General features: G+C 31.4%; 1 protein-coding gene across 1 annotated transcript in view; it reads left to right on the top strand.

The window, feature by feature from the left end:
- Positions 1 to 2,217: 2,217 nt before the first annotated feature.
- The window catches only part of LOC137921344 (membralin-like), a 92,871-nt gene continuing 72,170 nt past the window's right edge, over positions 2,218 to 22,918 (top strand). The window contains exons 1-7 of the mRNA XM_068764051.1: positions 2,218 to 2,385; positions 2,828 to 3,329; positions 4,495 to 4,798; positions 5,508 to 5,547; positions 6,685 to 6,919; positions 8,348 to 8,438; positions 16,849 to 16,906. Coding sequence (XP_068620152.1) covers positions 2,848 to 3,329; positions 4,495 to 4,798; positions 5,508 to 5,547; positions 6,685 to 6,919; positions 8,348 to 8,438; positions 16,849 to 16,906 — 1,210 coding nt within the window. The 5' untranslated portion in view covers positions 2,218 to 2,385; positions 2,828 to 2,847. The remainder of the gene's footprint in view (positions 2,386 to 2,827; positions 3,330 to 4,494; positions 4,799 to 5,507; positions 5,548 to 6,684; positions 6,920 to 8,347; positions 8,439 to 16,848; positions 16,907 to 22,918) is intronic.

Raw genomic sequence — 22,918 nt, 5'->3', positions numbered from 1 at the left:
CTGTTATACAGAGCTTATTTATCCAGGGCTGTCATTTTGATTTGCTAAAAAGTCAAAATGGTTTATAAGAATGTGACAACAGACGAGGCGGGTCGCAGCTTGAGTATAGCTGCCCAAAAACTAAGTTTAAGTTTTTTTGCGTCTTAATCTCTTATTTCATGTAAAAAAACTTTGTATTCTTAAATACAACATTGTAGTTGTGTAGTTGTACATTTGCTGATAGTTATTATACAGTGACGAAAGACATCACTCTGCGAACAGACTTCGCTTATTGTGGCGTAAAAGGATTAGTACAAAGACAGTAAAAACATAATTACATCCAATTAATTTAAAAAAATTATGTAGAAGTTATTGCAAAGTCAAAATAGCTTTATTTTAAAGGTCATTTCAATCATCTATAATTTATTGTTTACGTTAGGTCGCAACGCGCCACCTACCGAGAGCTAATAGAAAACTCATAGAGGTTGAAAAAAATCTTTATATTTGTACAATTCATTTCGTAACATCTTTATTGTAAACATACTCTGAAATAGTGTTATATATAGCAGACTCAGTGCTAAGTGCGGTTCTTGGATTTACCTAAAACTAAATCTACCACGTCGCTATAGAATCGTATGCATTGACCTGCAAATAGAAAGATACCTGCATAATAAATTTTGATTATAGCGTAATATTAGCCTTAATATATAAAAAATAACCTTAATATATAAAATAAAAAAAATATAAACAAATTTTCACATGTAGTCAAGATCTGTTTTAAAAGATTCTTTGCAAGGACACCTCTCTTATGTTATTGTTGAATATTTTGTGTACCAGAGCAATATGTAATATATTCTAATTTGCATACAACATTTTAGGTAGTTTATAAATGTAATATTACATATTATTGTAAAAATATCATTGGAGGTTTATGACCATTAATATGTGTACTATGGTAAAAGATTTAAATAATTATTGCAAAGACAATAATCATCTGTAATGGTTATGAAATTCATAAGGTTATGTATGCCAAAGATTATAAAAAGGTACTTTTTTATAATCTTTGGTATCTTGAAAAAAAAAACATAAATTAATTATAAAATAAAATTTTTAATTACTAGACATATTTGTTGGAAAAAAATGCTTAGCCAGATCAAAATCTAGCTTAGCTAGAACTTAGTGCTTAAGGACCAACTTACAATTGTCATTGATTATATTACATAGAAATGGTGCACTAATGCTAAAAAATTGTGTAAAATAAATTGCGAAATAACTATCACGGCTTACAACAAAAAATTGCAAGGCGTGTAACATGCGCTAAACCTAATTTAAAAAAAATATCGGCTTTCATTATTACTTTTCTTTTTTAACATCCTACATATTCATATATTCTCAACAATCCTGATAAGGAATGCATAAGTTGACACACAAATAATTTTATGTAAAAATTGAAGAATACCAATAAATTTTAAGTTTGAATTCTTAATAGCCTAGTTAATTAGTAATCTAAATTAAGTTATGGAATAAAAACAGAGGAACACAATGATCAATGTGGACAGATCTACACAAAAGTTTATTTAATATACATCTTGGTTTATGTAATTTATGATTTACAAATAAGGAAACGTAAGTAAAAATATAATGAGATAAAAAAACATTCTAAAATCTTAAATATGTCAACGAAAAAGTATAATCGTACATATGTGTAATTTCTAATATTCTATAAATATATCCGAGAGAATGTAATTAGAACAAATGTGGGAGTATTGTAGTAACTAGGAACTTGATGTTAGGTCAAGATATTTCGACAGACGACAAACGTTTCTAGAACACTACTATAAACAGATTATCCTATGTTTGGTTAAAATACTGTATCATTAAGCATTAAAACTTTCTATATGATAAAAAAAATTATCTGCTCTTTTATGTGACTGTTTTCTAAACCCTAGTTTACAACTACTTAAACTGTCAAGTTTTTTACTGATAGATGGCGTTTCATATAAAATTGAAACCTGAAAATTAATTAATTTCAATAAGCTCACATTTACAGAAGACATAAAAGTTAAAAATTAATCTACAAATACTTTAAATATATTATTTAAAACCAGTAACACAAAACAAAAATACGTGACTTAAAGATCTTGGAAACGCAAAGTAATCGTATTTGAACGCATCCTCTATTTTATGACAACAATGAACACACAACAGAGGACATAAATTGAATGACATATTAAGAATTTGACGTTACTCTGGTTTATTCATGTGTTGATTAAACAGGCTAGATTTATTTATAATATCATGTGCAAGTGATTTATAAACTACCTTTAAAGTTCTTACTTTTCATATAGTTATTATATATGTTTAAGACTTATATAATTTTATTGTGAAAGTGTTATTGACGTTTAGGTATGTTGATTGTTGATTACTTTTACTTTTATAGATGAATTCAAGACGGCCAAACTTGACAAACCCTTCAAATTACAGTCTTTAACGAAACCTATTAAACGATCCATTTTCGTGACCTTGCACATAAGTATCTAATTTTTTTTGTTTTGGTGTTCAATGTCGCGTTCCTATCGATTTGATCGAAAGACTAATAAATTATTGCTAGAATACAATATGTATGCATGTATATGTATAAATATACATACATAAAAATGTATATTCGTATATGTATATATATATTTTTTATCTGCTACATACTACCATTATTTATAATATACATTACATAAAATAATTTTTTCTTTATATCGTTGTTATTTCTATGTACATCTATTACATTCTTGAGATAACTTAGATATTTGTTTATTTTAAATGTTTGTCAGTAAGAAAATGAAAAAATTTACAGGTTCATCGGACTGCATAGAAATGAGCAATGCCGGTGGGCCTAACATAATGAACAATTTGCCACCTGGTGTAAATCCTGAGAACAATATATTACCTGGTGGACCTGTCATAAACCAAATGATGAATCGGAACAGAAATAATAATCAGAATCCCTTATTGAATGTAAGGGAGCGACTGTTCCATGCTTTATTCTTTAAGTTTGCAGTTGCTTATGCAAGAACATTCCCGAGGCCAGTAAGAAGATTTTTTGAATTCTTAGTACTTTTAAAAGCTCTTGTTGCTTTCTTCGTTCTTGCATATATTCACATAGCATTCTCCAGAACACCAACAACTTGCTTGAATCATGTGAAGGATTCTTGGCCTAGAGAAGGTATACTGCGTGTAGAAATATTAAGAAATCCTGCTCAAGATTACAGTATAGAGCAAAGCTATGCAAAAGAGAAAAAATTAAAAAAAGGCAAAGAAGAATTTAATTCTATGTTGGGAATGCTAGCAACTGAAGGGTGAGTTTGTTATCATATTGTTATAATATTTTTGTTTTTATATCTATATGATATATACACAAAATAATAATAATAATATACATAGAACAATACAACCAAAGTACGGTGTCAAATAGGTTTTATGTAATAAGTTATAAATCTAGGATGCTTTTCTTTCTATAAAGCATGGTAAAATGTATAAGCCCTTTTAAGTTAGAAGGATTAAGTTCATTTTTAAGGGTACCAAATTTGGATTATATTATATTTATTTATTAATGTAAATGTATAATTTATTGTAAGAAAAGAACCAATATTTAGCCACCTCCGCACATGCAGTGGTATTCGTGCAACAAAGGGCACCACGTGTTACTCTTATCAAATGCAAATTTTGCATTTTCCAAGTTTAATAAATATAAATTTAATTTTAGCTCTACTGCTAAGTGATAAAGATCTAAGAAATATCTTTCAAAATTTATCTAAATGAGTTTTTATTACATATGTAAGATTTATTTTGCATTCTGTTTTGAGTAATCTGTATATCATACTTGTTATTAAACAAATAAAATTTAAGATATTATTATAATTAGTTTTAATATCACTTTAACGGAATTAGGCCTAATTTGGACACTTGATTTAAATACTACTAGATAAAAGAGTCTTGTAGTAAATACATTGAACACAATAAAGTGAACCTTATTTTGTGGTATTAGTTAATGCACCGGGTAATTGTGAAGACTTGGTGCCACAAAAAATATGTTTAACATAGTGTGAGATATAAGTGAGGAAACAAGTAGGAGAATAAAATGGTGGTTAATTATGTAAATGCAAGTTTTAATAAGAAGATAACTATGATTTTTTCTTGATTTAACTTGAATCAAGTAGTCTTATCTTACTCACCATTCAAAGAGAAGTAGTATTTACACATTACTGCTCAGCTGTTCATTAAGAAGCCTCTGTTGAACCTACTTGGAAACTAACTCTGAATATTTATCTTAACCTTTCTTAATTATAATTTTTTATTTGTAACATAATGTTTCTACACTTTGTTTCAGTACAAAGTTTATCCACAAGTTGTTATTTCAACTTCCAAATGTGTAAAGATAAATTAGTTAATATGTGTCATATAAGTATATATTTTTAGTTTAACTATACATGACAGTCATACAAATATGTTACTTGTTTTCAGATTTGTTAATATAGAATCATCATCCTCCAGTGATGATTTAGAAGAGGATGAATATCTGCGTGATGGCACCGACTATGGAAATATTACACGCATTCATGATGAGAATATGGAAGATGTTTCTGGAGATCAAGTTACGGAGACGACATATATCGTCGAAGGCAAGAATGATGCAACATCCGATCAAGTTCATCGTCACTTCAATACAACTATAATACCAGGGGTGCATATAGAACCGTCTACATCCATTTGGGAGGGCATTATGGGGCTTGTGGAGGAGCTCGACGGAGATTCAAAAACACTTGAAGTAAGTTCTCTTTAGATTTTAAGAGATGTTAGTTGCATTCACGGTGTCAGGTCCATAGCATTGTATAGAGAGTGACCAGGTACGGTTATCGGGGATGATAACCTGTGTAGCGGGTTATTAATTAAGTAACTAAGAGACATTACATTTATTTCTATTCGGGGTTGGCTTTAATCTGGTTGACCCAACGCTTCGAGTAATTGCATCAGAACTCCTCAGAGGGCTGCCTGTAACACATTAAATAAATGAATGTTTATTAAAACGACCGTGATCATTAACGACCCCTGTCATCAGACATAGTTGGGGTTGTGACAACCGGAGCAGAATTTTGGAGACTCAGCAGCTTATGGTAGGCATTGCCATTTTTAGGAAAGAAATAGGCATTCATATGTGATTGTTTATTAACAAGTATAGTTTTCGTTTATATAGTACCGTTTTCTAACAAAGTACAAAGAGTGATTATTGGTCACCTACACTTATTTATTATTGTAATTTGTTAATATCCTGTTTTCTGTAAAATAATGTTAAATGAAATGAGTGAATTGTTACTTAGTTGCGGTAACCACCACGTTTACATGAAATAAGACTGTAAAATAATTTATATTCTTTTAATAAGGTTGATTTCATTATTAAATATTAATTTACTCGCCGTTGAATAATTATTTTTTAAAATAAGGGAGTTGTTTAATGTTTATGTAATTATCTGTTACAGGAATCTCCCGATGAAGCAGCTTCGAACGATTCTTCAAAAGGTATTGATATTTTTATATTTATTATATTTTTAATACACATTTTTAAATTACATTGTAATGTAGAAAATATTCGTACGAAGTAGAAATACCGGTCTATCTTCTTTTGAATTTAATAAATACCAGATCCTAGATAATGCCTATATTTACTTTAATAAGTGAAAACGAGGAGGATTTAGATTGGTCGTAGAAAATCGTTGCAAAGAAGTAAGATCGTGGAAAGTCGCTTGATGTGGGCAGCTCAATACATTGTGGCGATTTTCAGAGGAAACGTATGTTTTTAAATAGTAATAACTTACGCTTTTATTTTGTTTGCGTTCTTGTTGTGTAAACAGACAACGCCTTCCCGTTTCTTTATTGCTATTTTTTCGGACGCAAACGCTATTAGTGTCTGAGAAACATCTTAATTAATCTAATAGTGGAAATAAATTCTAACACGACAAACGGTAATGTGAACGGCAACCGATAACTTAGAAAGAAGAGAATCATATTTATACCATCCTCCGGCACATTATCACTAGTCTTCTTTGGTATTAACTTTGTCACGCGAATGCAGTATAATAATTTGAAAAGCCGACAAATAGCAGCCTTGATGCATTTTTATATCTTAACTTAAATAGGGATTATTACTTATAGATGTAAAAGATTTAGAGGGATGAATGTATATTTGCTTTTAATTAATAATAAACGAGTAAGAAAAAGCTTTTACAAAATTCGGATTACTATATATTTGAATTAAATATTGTTTACTATCCATCCTTGCATACTTTGTACTGCCAGAAGTTATTGGCTTGATACATACGAATAGAAAAAATAAGTAAATGTAACTTATTTCAGAATGATCACTTTATACAGAATGTATTAAAATATATGCACTTACATTGACTTACTTTAAAACTTACACCTGTAGCCATTTAAATAAGTAAAAAGTATAGTCAAATGCGTTAATTTCGTAAGCGAGATGTGCCTTATGTCTTTTATGAAAAACGTTAAACGGGTTTGTATTGAGTAGGAATAAAAAATTCAGTGTAAGTTCCACCCATCACAGGTTACTTACAGGTTGGGTTGGGTTACATTGTACGTTAGCCATATATATATTAGTCGCAATTTGAAGTTTTATAAATGATATATTATTTCCAGATGAAGATTACATACTCGAATATTCATTAGAATATGGGTTCTTGCGTCTCACTCCTAATGCACGTTTACTGCTGAAGATCCCTGTGAAGATCGTGACCTTGGATCCACAAAAGGATGAGTGCTTTGGAGACCCCTTTTCTCGCTTCATCCTAGACGAATTCCTTGGTTACGATGATTTGCTAATGGCATCGATAAAAACATTGGCAGAACAAGAGGATAATAAAGGTTATTTGAGGTGAGGATTATGGAAATTTTTGATTGTGAAACAATTGTTTTTTTTTGTCAGACATAATTTATCGTTCACCAGTTTTTCTGTATCCGTTTTTTCAGTTTAATAGTTTTTCCGTCAATTATTTTATTAGCAAAACGATTTGTCGTTTTTTTATATTTGATTTTTATAAAAACTAGTCAATTTTTTTTAAAAAATATATGTAATTGAAAAGTAACTATAGAAAAAAGTTCACAGATCAACGTGAGTATTGCGGGAAGAGGCAAGAGATTCTTATTGGTAGTTTTACTGATGTTTAAAGGGTAAAAATACTATATAATACACATAACAATATATAATAATACGGTATAACATATAATATAATATTACGGTATAATACACTCATTAGCGGAAATAAAAAACTGGTTTGATTTTCACTTGCTTAATAAAAATACTGTGGATTGAGATATAAAATTGGGAGGATTTTAACCCTTAAATGCATGACTTTCATTTATACTTTAAAAATAGTTATATCTTGCAGATAAGTACACTACAATGCAGGAAAAGATATAAAATAATTATATATAATATTTTTATACTTATTAAAAAAAAACCTTATGTTGTAGATATACGACACTATGCACTTACTGTACACTGTATTCAAAGTGGTATGTTGCAGTTTTTCATCATTAAGCTTTTAAGGGTTAAAGAATTAAAGCAAAAAAAAAAAATTAAAAAGAAAATTCATATTTGAAATGTAATGGGTATCTTAAAGTTTAAAAATAACATCACTTTGGTGTGTACCATCTAAACGTATACACTTCTTGAATCTACCATAAATTCCACTATCCCAAGAGCGATGTACTCTCGTGAAGCGGAGATTTCTTTTAATCTTGTTATTGAGCTGGATAATTGTCATCAGTGAATAAAATCGAGTAGTGTGAGCGATGTTCCCTCGATGCGGTGTCAGTTTTCCACTAAACATTTCGTTTGCAGCTACTAAAGATGTATAGGATGCGATTTCATCCGTTTGGAACCAGGTCTTGCTGTTTTAGGCTTCAAAATATTGTAGTTGTGGAAAAAAAGTTATGTAACATTGCTGTACTATACATGATAAGAGACTGTGACTGATAATTTTTCAAAGTAATGGGAATGGGTGATTACTTCATCCGACATGGCCGTCCAAACTTTAGACGAATGCCCTTGTGTTTGGTGATTGGATTTTGGATTTTTTGCGGCACAATACTGACTATTTTGTTTGTTAACAAATGAAAATGAAAACTTATGTGGAAATGAGCTTATAAGAGAATTTTGTTAAAACTGAAAAGGCTAACAGTCTTTCAGTCAACGGTCAGTTAAAAATCTGGTTAGAAATCGTAGACTCTTTGAATTTTATACGTGAGAAATTGAAGACGTTTTACCAAAATATGCCTTAATGAATCTGTGTTGTTGCAGGAATGTCATTACGGGAGAGCATTACCGTTTTGTTTCAATGCTAACTGCCCGAAGTTCTTACATTGCTGCCTTCTTTATAATGCTCGTGTTTGTAAGTATTTACAACAAAGTAATTTTAAATTCAAAATCAATATCTTTTTAAACAGGTTTAAGAATCATGGGAAGGAACTACATACACTCATTTTTATTTCGTAAATATCATTCTTTCACATAATCTGCATCGTTCTCATTTTTAAATTTAAAATAGGAACATGTTCTTTAATACAATGTCAATATCGGTATATTATCTATGAAACATCGATCGGGTCGAAACAGTTATCGTGCAAAGGAAAGTAGCAGCTAAAGAGCTGCCTGAAGGGTGCTTGGTATCAATGTAAACGGCAAGTATATGATCCAACTTCGGCTGCCTGAAGACACTAGATATAATGGCTGAGACCATAGAAGACCTGGGTAAAACACTCGATGACCTCGTTAGAGCCTCTGGGCGATTAGGCCTAAAAATATGGACAAGACGAAGTTGATGGCTAATGTTTATACTATGCCTACTTAAGTAGTTATCGAAGTTACTACTTTCGAAAATATTCACGATTATATGTGGGACAAACCGTCCAGCTAGGTCCCTATCAGCGTTCGTTCGATGAAGATGTTTGAAGACAAAGGTCTTTGACCAGTATGTGCTGTCGAAGACGAGGCTTTATAAAAAGGCTCAAGGTTACCCAGAGAGTAATGAAGTAGGGCTGTGTTCTGGGCTTTATTGCCGGACCGAATCAGAAATAAGGAGACCAGCTAAACAACCAAGATTACCGACGTAGTTCGAAGAATTATTGAAATGTAAGTGGGCGGACATATCGTTGGTGCTAACTGCCTTTGCTAAGGGTTCTCGAGTGGCCCTCCGCTAGATGGACCGGCAACACATGCAATTTAGTGGGGAGTTGTTGGATACGGGCAGTCGAAGACCTATTGTCTATTGTCTCATATGAAGTTTTTGCTGTTAGCCTTGCGGCTTTTATAGCTTCATCAGAAACGAGTTCACGGAACGGAGGGGTCCGTGAACTATATAGTCGAAGACCGGCGATGGTGGTGATGTTAAAGAGTAGCCTATGTCTTGCAGTAGACGTAATGTCAATCTTAAGTGTCTTTAAGTCATATGTACATGATTATTATATTTAGTCATGTGTAAGTACGCGAAAGCCTTATATCAGCAGCATTGTCTGTCATTGTAAGTAAAACAAGTTAACAGTGTTTCAACTATTATTATATACTAATTTATGAATACTCTCTTAACTCCCCCAATGGGTGTAATTTATTGAAATCCGTTCTTAAATAACCTTTATTCAGGCTAATTACATAAGCCTACTAAATTCTTAGTCTCTCCGCCTTAGGGATCAAATGCATCCATATGATAGTACACAGTAAGAAATCCTTTCTCTGTATATAAATTATCATAGCGAAATAAAATAAAAATAAGTACTTTTGTATTTGTAGAAACTATAAATTTGGAACTTTAAAAGGACGCTTTAATTTGGAGAAGTAGTATTTGTGACAATGTTTGGTGCAAAAATCATTGCGTGACGAATTAAATTTTATTTTTCACATTTTGCTACACGATAAACGAGTTAACTTTATTTGTTAATACGCTTCAATGTCACAGTATACTTGAATCATAACATCAAACTATTAGAAACACATCGTCCGAAATTTTAAATGTAATACGGCACTGAAAGTGTTTTTAGATAAAAAATAAAGATTAATGTATTTGTTATTCAAAAATAGTACTTTTTAATACATTTATACTTAATTCGGTCACTTATTTTCACAAATTGTCGGTATCTTAATAATTACGCATCAGAGTTATTATGATTTACCTGGTAAAAATTTTCTTGCATTGTTTTAAGTGTGGTTTAAGTAGACCTGACAGAAGTTTTATGGTGCGTTTAACATTTGATGATGTAGTTCCATCTTTATTTAAAATTGGTTTAACAAGTGCAAACGTGGTCGTTACGAGTCTTAGTGTTGATAATTGGTAAGTTGGTAAAGGACGTTGTTCAACAGTTACTACTGAAGATGTTAACGAAGTTGTGTTCTTTTACACATGGTTGGTAAGAGTCACATATCTACTAATTCTAGCAATCTTGGACTTTGATATGTCGTGAACGTTGGCTTTAGAAGAATTACCTACAAAAATTAAAAGGGGACGAAGTTAGGGAGAAAGATGATCGCGTGTGATTATGTTACAATCGTTCTAGAAAACAAGAACTGCAACAGCAGAGTGGTACACGGGCACTTGCTCAAAGTTGTGGAAAAGTTCTAGAGCAACGTCCTCTCAGCAGAGTCCACCTTCATTAGGACTACGGCAACGCACCGGGCCACACGCATAACCAATATTTCACTGTGGCAAGTGTGGAGTTGTTGTGTCGTCTTGCAACATAAGATTTGTTTAATCCCAAAGGAAAAATAGAAAAGAGTTCATAGAATACCCTTTTACGATGCCGAAGAAGCGTTGGCGTTCTAAAACGCTGTGGAAAAGACCTCCAAAAAGAAATCAACAAGCCTGAATTGTTTTTACAAGATGAAACGGTGCAGAGAAAACAATAAATAATTTAAAGTTGATAATCTTTTGTGTTCTCAAAACTTTCAGCGTTAAGTTAATTTTTCTGGCAATCAAATCAAAAAGACAGTATTTGTAGTCATAGCTGGGAACTAAATCAATATAGATAGAGAAGTAATCTGCTAACTAACTATAGAATAACTAGATAAAGTAGTTACGTAATTTCAAAAGCGTTTTTCCGGCGTATAATGGTGGGCCACTAAATTTCATCCATTGTCACGTACTAACACGGAATTGTTCTTTATTTCGCTTGATTATTTTCAAACAAATATCAAAAGCTAGAAAGTTTGTGTTATCGAAATTTTCGAAGTTTGCGTTATCCCAAAATTTTCATGTAAATTATTTACATTTTACAGTTGTTATTAAATTAATTTCACCCTTCATTTATTGAAACAACCGCCGAGTTTGGGCGAACGTCAGAGCTTTTAATATCATCGAAGCTTCTAAGTTTGCATTTAAATTAAGCATGCACATAGTTGGTTGAGTGACCTGAAATCTAAAGAGATCACAATGGTTCTTACAAAAGCTCACAAAAGGCTAAAGCAAGCGGCAAGCGCAAAGGAAAGCAATTATTGGTAGTTGCGCAGGTTATATCTTAGAAATTTGTGTATATCACTACATTGATAATAGGTTTTGGAAAGAATATTGTACTTCATGAATATTTTTTTTATATTGGTTTTAAATTGTTCATACGTATCCTGTGTGCCATAAATTATTATTATTAAATTTTGTTATATGTTTAGAGCAGGAACTAAATGAATTTAATTAACAAGAGATAAATAGAAGAATATGGCTCATGTTATCTAAAAATTATCACATATAATATGTTAGGTATAAAAAATTTAAATAAGATTATTGTATAAACAATAGTCTAAATAAGCGTAAAGTCTTTAAAACTTTTTGATGATGATTGAGATGTAAATTCATCCCAAAAAAGCTTATATACCTATAACAAATAACCATGTACTGTATTACACCTAGTATATTACACCTAGTGAGTTGTTGTAGGATTACAATTAACGATAACATTATGTTTTTTGCATAATATTATGCAGAACCATTTATCAATTTTATTTTAATTGAAAAAACATAACGTATAACTTTTTTTATTGTATTAATACATTCTAGAAAAAGTATTACTATGTTTGTTAACTTCATTTGTCTTATTATTATTAACACAGTACTTTGTAGCTGGTCAGATAGGTCATTATAAAGGCTGTCCACATAGTACTTATTGAAAATCCAGCTCGATGTTCAAACTTACAAGGTACATTAGGATAATTCTAGCAAAATTTTTCTACTTAGATACTGCTGATTAAATAGACACAATTTAGGCTGTATTTGAGAATTTACTATGTTGAAGTTGTACTTAAATAAATATATTTACTAACAATTATTAGTACTAATATACAAAACAGGTAATACATTTTCATTTTACTTTAACTGAAATAATAATATTTGTAACATAAATAATAAATTTTAATAGCTATGCATTAGGTTATATGAAAATAAATAGGCTACCGTATGGGTATTATTTTAAAGTGACATTGTCATACTGGTGTATGTTTTAACTTATTTTGTCTTTAGCGCCATCTTGCGTTTGGCAAATGTATTATTAAACGTTTGTTGTGATGTTTGTTAGTGTATTTACATTGCTTTGTAGATGGCGTGGTTTTAAATATTTTGCAGCTTGTATTCCCTTCGCGTATTTCATGTTTTATCGCATAAAATATATCCGTAATTATTATGTGACTACCTAAAATCTCCAAATTAATTATATAACGTTCTAAAGTATAACCCATGTTCTAAAAGTTGTTAACTTTTTCGACAATAAAAACCATGTTTATTATTTATTTAATTGTATCTGTTTTATAGTGCTCCAGGATTTTATTAATATTAAAATTGACAATGTATTTTACGTGATCAATATTTCGATGATGTAATTGAAGGTCGTAGGTATATTAATATAATAAATATATTGCATATTTCTTATGACATTTCCTAGGTAGCAAAGAGAATTATGGGCTATGGTGTAATAGATCAATTAATAGGTAACGTAAGGCGCGGTCTCTACGTTGCGCTACTAAAATAAGGACTCTTTCAGAGTTACAGTTATTGCTCTTTTACTGCCCTTTCAAAGTTTATTACGGTTCCGAATTCCTCCTTTAAGGCTTATGTCTACGCCTACAAAACAACCTCGTGTCTGTTTTTAAGAAACATTTGTTCATCGAAATCGGTCATGTCTTTTAAATATAAAGGGGTTAAAATTTCAGTACAAATATTATTTATTGTTATAGATTTGGCTTGTAAAACATGAACATGCCATTGTTCTAATTCTTACTATCTTCAAAATAAAAAAAATCAACAAGACGTTGATGAAATTGTCTTTTAAATGACTAGGTGACACCTGATAAGTAAAACATAGCAAACTAAATAAAAAATCTATTAGGATCCTATTATATATTTCGGATAAAATAATATTTAGGCTTAACATTCTTTGTTTCGTTTTGAATTAAAAACAAAACTTTACTATATACTTTACAGGTGGACTAGGTGTATCTAATTAGTCTGGTCATAAATACTATTATATATAAAAATTAAAAAAAATATATTGCTTTTGAATTTGAAATCTGTCATTTTTATTCCATTGTTCATTGTGTTTTCTTCTTTTCGCGGCATCATATATCCTAAAAATGTTTTGTAATATTAAAACGGAGTAGATAAAGAGATAAAGAGAACCAAATTGCTGTGATTGCATTACATAAAGTAGGTATGGTGCGAAAAACAATTTTTAAAATCTTCGATACGCTTGGTATTAGGCAAATGTTTATGTATCAGGATATGTATAATAAAACCACATCTTTTGTGACAGAAAAGGATCTTTCCGTCCACGTGTTGTTTGTACGAAAAAGGTGATTAAAGTAGTAAGGGAGAGAATTTAAACAAATCTTCACAAAAAGCAAAAAAAAAATAACCCGAGAAATGAAGACAGCACCTAGAATTATGAAGTGTATTTTAAAAGATGATTTGGGACATGTAGCCTGCATATACGTGCTAGTCATTTTTTAATTGATAATTAAAAAAAAGAATTTAGGTGGTAAGCAAAATGAGATTACAGAAAAAAATTGTTTACGGAAGAGAATATTTTTACAATTGAGGAATATTTTTACTATTAAATTGTCCGTATTTATGCAGAAAGCTTTAAAAAAATCTTCCCAATTAGTCAACAGAGTATAACGTGGGCATTATCCGACTTCAGTGATGGTTTGATGGGGTGTTAGCTTTGAAGGAGTGACTGCGCTATATGTTTGTGAAAAAGATATCAAAACGACAAAAGATAACAAACGGCACAAGTGTATCAAGATTTTATCCTTGAGAAGGTAGTTAAGCCTCTTAACATCACCATGTTCGATAACCAAAGAACGGTCCTTTCAGCTAGGCTTGACGCTGGTTCAAAAAGCTCGATCCACTCTTCGAAACGAACGTTCCGCACTTCATCAGAGCTGAAGACAAGTCATCATCTAGATAATGATTTATGATCAGTTTTAGCGAGTAAGGTTTCTCTAAACGCCATGACGATTTGGTGTCCCTAAAACAATCCATATGATTGACAGTGAAGAATTTTTACATAGAAAGTGTGCGTAATATATATATAGCAACTATTGATAACTGGTTTCAACAGATATAGGACTTGTAGCTAATGGAGACTACTTCGAAAAAGTTTTATGTTTTAATGGTTTTATATTAACAAGTAATAAGATTACATACAATAAAAAAATGTTTTTTTTTTAACTAGATATATGGCAAAACTTAGTACATAATATATATATATGTACCTACATACAATTTGTCTGTACTAATCTGATATTCGTCCCTTGTAGGACGCGTAGAAATTGCATTAATCAATTGTCATACGACAAATATATTGCATTAGGTGCAGACACACTTTCTGCAAAGTAATTTTATTGATCGCAGTGCTATGCTATACTTGCATTAAAATAAAAAAAACCGATTTGAATTAGTAATATTAAGTATGCATTCATTTTAATCTAGAATGTATAAATTATGATACTAGCTAATGCGGGTTGTCTGCCATGTAGCCGTCCAAACATTACTGTTTTAAAGCCTAATACTAATGCTTCTTGCTATAGGCGCGCATTTCGTCCAAAAAAAGGATTTGCCAAAATCGGCGTTTTTGTTAAAAATGTGTTTACTTTAAAGTTCAATTTTTGTAAGAGTTTAGTTGAATTCTGTTTGTAAATTTTGATATCGTATTTTTAAACACAAGAAGCAAAACTTTGAATATAGAGAGTTCATCGATAACCGCGACGGTCTGCAAAGCGGTTGAAGATATCTGCTAGCTGGAAGAAGTTTTAACCCTTTGCACTCGACGATTTTTTCGTTTGAGTAAGTCGGCAAATCGAGACAATTTCGGCCTGATTATGGGAACGTTTATGTGTTCTTTAAAATGATATATAAACAAATTTATTTCTCGTCAAAGCCAACTGCACTGTGCCTATGTCAACGATGACTAACAAGTTTAGAGAATTCAGCGTTGTTTACCTTATGCCTGTTTCGCAATGTCGAATTTGCAGAAAGTGTATTCGCTTCCAAAGTTTGTTTTGTATCTATATTAGTTTCGCAAATTTGTAGCACGAGGTAATTTGTGAAAAATTGTTGAAAAAAAAAATCGATTGGTTGTTTCATATCTGTATGCAGGCTTACGGTGAACAGTATCCTTTTGCAGCTCTACTGATACTGTAAAAAAGTTTCCCGTCGGCCGAGTACCACATGGCTCATTACGTAGCCGACGTTGCACTGCACGCTCCGGCGACCTACCGTTTTTTGCGTTTAATCCTGACATCATTGGACGCAGATAGTAACAATTCTTTGCCCCCGTGCTACATTGGAAACATGTTTTGATGATAAAAATTGCATTCAATTAATGAAACATGATCTTTAAAACATTAATAAAACCTTTTATGATCCTGTAATTTATATATTTTATAATATAGAAGATAATTATGGATAACTGTATAAAGACAGGCGTCTCATTGGTAGCCGCCGAGATATTGATTTTGAGAAAACGATCATCCGTTGCTCTATAAGTTTCCACTTTTGTGAGGCATGTATATTTGTAGAAAGTTATGGAATTGGATCTAGAAATATGGAAGATAATTCATAAGCACAAAGTTTGATTTTAAATGCTTTTGACTTCTGTTACAAAAGTTGATAATAATTGTATTTTAAGTATTAAAATTTGGTATCAATCGGTGTAGTAAAAGGCCAAATAATTAAAATTCTTAAATTTTCTTTAAATAAAAACATTGTTCGATGTTTATCAGCAAAGTGGTAGTAAAATATATTTAGGGTTTTTAGTTGATTCTCTCTGTGTGAATAGGTAGGGTGTTTTGATACCCTCGAAGACCACTATCAATCTTTTCACCACATCATTTGCTCCCGCCATCGCGTCACTGTGATTGAATTTCATTAAGGAAACGCTTAGTGCAGATTGAATCCATTTAAGTAGTAATGCGATGGATCTTTTTGAATGTTTGGTCTTATACAAACGTACTATGGTTTTGAAATCATTAACATAGCATTCTAACATTTAGTATAGTTGTTGCATTGAATAAAAAAGATTTATTCCTTATTAATAATGATTAACAACTGTAAAAAGACATTAAAAATATCCAGTAGATATTACAATATTATTTTTTAACTTCAAATCCCAGATGTCAATCATGAATAGGTTTTGATTGTATTTATTATTAATCAGTATATTTAGTGTCAAGATTTAAGTATTTTAATTACACTTCGTCAAGTAATTAAACTAATAAATTACTTGTTGGGTTTTAAAAATGTCATTATAACATCGTTCTTTGTCCCCCAGACGGTCTCCATCTCAATGCTGCTTCGTTATGCACATCACCAGATCTTCGTTTTTATAGGTAAGTTTCAATAATCGTTCAATATTTAATTGTAGAAAAAATATTATGAAATATCCTGTAGGTTTCCAACGATTTATATATTAGGGAATCGGAAAGTAATGTCACTTTCTTATATTAAATTCACACGACTACATTTTTAACAAGTTTTTATTTCTAATCAACAATATACAAATTTTTAATGCCGCAGCGGTAAAAGTCATACGGTTTTTTTTGTAAAATATATCGACAGAAATGACATTACTTTCTGGAACTCCCTAATATTTAACGAGTTTTGAGAAAATTCTTTGACCACACGCAGAATTTTTTAATAAGGATTGCCAACAAATAAACAATATGACACACAAATATGGAGCAATTAAAAATACAGGACTTTTTATAATTTGAATGGCATTCATATACAACATGCGCTAAGTTTTTTTTTTATTAATTCTAATTTGTATCGCAATTTTTTTTAACATTATTTTTTTTTCGCTTTTACTAAGCGCAGACAGTTAGGAGAGGGTTGTCGCTATTTGATACGGATCTTTCTTCTCCCAGATGCGAGGCACGACAGCGTTTTATAATTTTTACAATTTTTCTTACACAATTTTCTCTTATGGGTAAATACAGTTAAAATGTAGAATTAAAGTTTTACTCAATTATATATTAGTTGGTACATTATTTTATTTTAAGTCGCTGCCCAAACGCTACTGACCGTACATGCGCTAAGTTAATAAAAAAAAATGAAAATCAGTCTTACCATAAATCTATTTACTTATACATCTTTAATCTAATTTAAGAAGTTAGCAGGTAGTTTTAATTCTATAATTAATCATTTGCTATTTATATATTAGTATTATTATCAGAATGTTATGCATTAATATGATAGGTAACGTTCTGTACATATATACAAAAAGCTATTTATTATGGTGCTTTACCGAAGTTTTTTTCTTATTTTTTATGTCCACGTAAACAAAAAGCCAAACGATGTATATACTGCATAGTTATTATAGATTGGTTGGATAAAGTCTGAATTTCTCAACTTGTAAGCCACCTCATCGGCAATCTCTTTGTAATAACAATAATTGCGAATTACGCCCGCGGCCATTTCTACCTCCGCCCTCCGTTTGTTGATGAAAAATAAAATTATTACAGGTCGGATTTACCTAGCGCGAGCCCCCCTACCACTTTGATCCGTTGAAAATTAGCCGGGGAGATAATTTGTTTCTTTCGGTATTTGCATCATCTTGCTACTTTACTACTTCGAGTTGATGTTTTTTTTTTTTTGGAATTTCTACTCTGCTTCTCGTTCCAATGAAAACAACGTCGATTTTTATTTTCTTTGTTGTTATTCTTTATTTTGTACAGTCATTAGGTTTAAAATTGCAGAGTATAAAATAATTATACAATATCACAGAAAGCTTTTATCTGTAGATTAAAAAAAAAAAATTAAAAAAACGTTCGTGTTCCAAGGATTGTAGTAATCCTTAGAAATTACCCGTAAATAACTACTTAGTAGAGCAGCGGTAGTCTAACGGCAGTACTAATGCTTGCGGTCGTCGTGGGTTCGATCCCGGAGATACTATCTGTATAATTTACAGTTAGAGCAATAATTATATAGGACTGCCATTACTTACAAACAAGTTTCCAGAGAAGGGGCAGCAGCGTCCCTTCGTAACATAATACTACACAGGGATTGCAAACCCGTCTGCCAAGCGTAGTGATTATGGTATATCTTTGGGGGAGGCCAATGCCTTGCACTGGGCGTCTAGGGGATGAAAGGACGACAATGACTACAAATTGATTACATAGAAGATAGTACACCTTGGCACATTTAGCAAAGAACCAATGATATGTTTTCCTCCAGGCTTTTTTAATGTGTATATATAACCTTATATTGTTAATATAATTATTTTTATTTAATGTTGATTATTTCAGTCCAACGATTTTCAGATTCTCTTGTACAAAATTAATATGCATGTAAATTCGTATGAGCAAAGAATTTTATATTAAATTGTTCAATAAATCTGATATGAGAAAGTATTTCAATAGGATTCAGTTTATTGCTTTGACAACTCGCCTTCATTTTCACATAACCAAGAATATTAATATACTTACAAGTGAAAATATTTTTGTTTTCTTGGTTGTGTACGAAATAACTAAGGTTTTGTTACTAAACTTACATTATCGACCATATTGTTTTTAGTAGTCATATTTTATTTATAAATTTATTCCGGTTAGTATATTTCGCTTAAAAATTAAGATAATGTAATCTTATTTATAAACAATATCAGGCGTGCATGTACGCTTATTTAGAGAAAATCTTTGCAACTGACAAAATTCTTTCAGACAATTATCTTATTATATTTTGCATGCCAAGAAAAAGATCTTAAAAAAATAATTTTCGATCATTGTCCGTTTCAATGTCCCTATTAGATTTAACTGAGAATCAGTAAGAGAATATTGTTTGGTGTTATTATTATATTGATGATAACAAATAAAAACTTTTTAATACGCAGACTTACAAAATGAAACGAATATGGAGTTGTTATTAAATATTTAATTTTAAAAAAATCGAGGGGTCAAATATTATCTGAATCCGATTTTGTAATCTTAATTTAAAGCTGGAAAGTCAGGAACTAAAAATTATAAATTGCATTCATGTAATTTATGCAATAAGTCTCGTAAGAGTTTCGCTGCGAAATCGAATCAGAAATTACCAAGATTCTTCTTGAGGTCTAAGGTTCTAAGGTCCCCGACGTAGCTCGAGGAATTACTTGTCTGAAGTGGCAGTGGGCGGGGCATGGGGGGGATGGCCGGTGGGTTGAAAGATTCTCAACTGGCAATCACGAGCCGGTAGACGGCTTGGGTAAGCCCTGCATTAGGCGGACTGACGATGTAGTTAAAATCGTTGGAAGTCGCTGGATGCAAGCAGCGTCAGACCGTCGATCTGTCGCGGAGATTTATGCCGTGTAGTGGGCGTATATCGGCTAAAAAAAAATAAGAAGAAGCGTAAGGTCCATCGGAACAGTGTTCAGTGAACTTGGAAAACCGAAATATGTATCAAAAAGAAATAAAAATGGATATTACAACATTTTACCAGACATATCCATAAATTTTTCTGATTTAACTAAGATACGTTACGAGTGGAAAGTACGAGATCTATTAATTTGACACAGGCGCCATCTTGTTAGTCTCGCATTAAACTAAAAACTTACAAGTTGGGTACGTCGAAAACCGATGTTTTTGTTTTAAAATTCGGTGATAATGTCGAATTTGTGCTTGAAAAGGAATATTGGCGTCGCGCTTCTCTTATTTCACAACAAGAGAAGGCAGTTGTAAGTCATTGCTTGTTGGCAGAAACATATGGGGCTTATGCTTCATAGATTGAAAAATTTGGTACATGGTTTCGATAATTTAAACGCCGATGCGTGAGCGATATGGTAGATCATGAAAATTGACGAAGACGAGAAATTGAAGAAGTTATTGAATAATAACCCAACCCACGCTCGCAGAAGCAATATATGTGTCAAATAATTAGCGTTTACGAGCAATAGGCAAGCTTTTTAAACTCGGTATGAGGTCCCACATTATTTGAATGAACAGGCAAATTAAACTTCGCAGTCACTTGTGCACTTCATAGCCTCGATAGGAAATTTTTCTACCGAATTACAACGCGATGAAAATTTATTTTAGAAATCCCGAACTAAAATAAATCGTGAATTTTACATGGCGATGTCGGTCAATCCACACCAACGCCAAATCGCTTCGGCAAAAAGGACCCACTTGGGTCCCGTAGGCACAGGGTGGTAGAGCATTATGAACTTTAAAGTCTTTTGAAACCTTTAGTACACAACATTGTCGCCAAAAAGTGGATAATTTAAACTACGCATTAATTTAAAGTCGACTGGATAGTGCCAGAAGACCTGGCAATTATTTTGTATCACTTCTTCGCATCGATGGAGCAGTTACTTGTAGAGCAATATTCGGACAATTTTGAGAAAGTAGGAAATGGGCTCAATAAATGGTTTGCCGAAAAAAAGAAATAGTATATCTGGCATTGTATTTTTATTTACCCGATATAAGTGTCAAATGCGGAAAATACGATGGTTAATATTTTTTCCCAAAAAAACTATTTAGTTTTTAAAATTACGAGTTTTTTTTTTTAATAAAAACAGAACTGAGCTCATAATTTACATTAATTATGAATGATCAATACACGATGTGATTAAAAATATCTTCCAAAAATTAGTAATTAATCGCTTAACAAGTTTTATTTTAAATGCTATTTTTGTTCGCATCCATTTTTATGAATCTAGTTTAATATTTCGCTGCTATTTACGCCACATGACAACGCAACCCACGTGATCTAACGATCGATTTATTGATTACGTTTTAAAACTACGTTCGTGTGGCCTGACCTAAGTGATGGTGAAAATAAAAGGCACTCCCGTTATTAATAAGCTCCTCACCTGACAAAAATAAAATGTAGAAGCTTTTAGTTTATCGAGATATGACTTTATAAACGTTCCATTATGTGATAAATCACAAAATATTTTAAATATCATCATAAAATAAAAAAATATTAAAGATTTTTGTTAATATCGTTATCATTGTGTCATCACTGCAGGCCCTTCACCCAGAGATCGCCATGATGACATGTTTTGCGCAGCTCGTATCCAGCTGCGTCGTTTTTGTTATAACAGAGTATCATTAAATATCATTTAATACTTTGCGAGTATACATAAACTAAAGAAAATGTCAATAATTAAGAAAAAAATATATTCTGGTGTACCTTAAAATCAATTTCTGTTAGTATTTTATGCCAATGAAGCTTTAAAATGTTTATCATATTGTGAAAAACATATTAAATGTGATTTTGTCGAGATAATTAGCTGGTAAAAAGCTACCCCCGGTTTTATAAAAAATTCTGGAAGGTATCGTATTTTGTTTTCATTACGGAAATTTCGAGTATTTTTAGTAAGCTTTGTTAATTAATGGACGTACAAAAACAATTCCTAATACCTCTCTTTTGTTTATTTATTAACAAAAAATGTAGAAAGAAGTTTCTTTCGATTTGTCTAAATACTACAGAAATCTGTAGTGATTTTGTGAATGTAATTTTTTGAATGTACTGCTTATTTCTTTGAATAAACTATTATACAAGTATAACAAGAATAATTGAACTAAATTATTATTATGATGTTTATAGGTTTTATTGGGGTGGTGAATGTTTTTTGTTTTGATTAAATAAGTTGCCGCCAAACAACAGTGTATTAATGTATATGCTCATATATGTTCCGGTTGGATGGAAAGGCATTATTTCTAGTGGATTGTGCTAATGAATTTCTTTGTTATGTGTCAAAATTCAGCTCATTGCGGCATTTCTCCGACCGCATTCTGATTATTACATTATTTACAGCTTTATATATTATTATATGCCTTGTGCATTCACCTGATGATGAACGATCACATTCAGCCCGTTCATAACCCGCTTACCTACCGTAAGGGTAAACTCTGCCTCGTTATGTCATTCATAGTATTAAAAAAATATTCATTTTATGAGAAACATCCTTAAAGGAGCGACAGCGGGCGACTTTCAATTCAGTTTTATTTTGTTGTTACGTTGCTAGGCTTCTTTTGCCTCGGCAAAACGCTTCTTTTTGAGGAAAATGCGTCCCCTTCTTTGCCTTTTAACATATCATTTCATCGAAGAAAGCTTATACATATTTAAAGTGTTATTCGAAATTTTATGAATAATTGCCCTTTTTCAAGTATGAATAAATTTTCAATGTTTTATATATAAGTTTCATAATAGTTAAGAATTCTTAACAGACAAGTTAATTGGTTACAGATGTTAAAGCTTTAAATGAGTGAAATATAGCTGTGGTTTCTCAATGAACCAGGTTATCGATCGTATTCAATCAAATGGACAGAGATACAGTTCCTGGTATAAAAAATCACCGTATTATTTTTGACTACACATCGTATGTGACATCCTGGGAGTAGGGTATCTCTTATAGTATGTAAAAG

The sequence above is a fragment of the Battus philenor genome, unplaced genomic scaffold (assembly GCF_028537555.1).
Source record: "Battus philenor isolate CCGP_79_NKW_IND1 unplaced genomic scaffold, ilBatPhil1.0.hap1 SCAF_19, whole genome shotgun sequence".
Lineage (NCBI taxonomy): Eukaryota > Metazoa > Arthropoda > Insecta > Lepidoptera > Papilionidae > Battus > Battus philenor.
The sequence above is the reverse complement of the archived record's forward strand: the minus strand, read 5'-3'. Positions and strand labels throughout refer to the sequence as shown.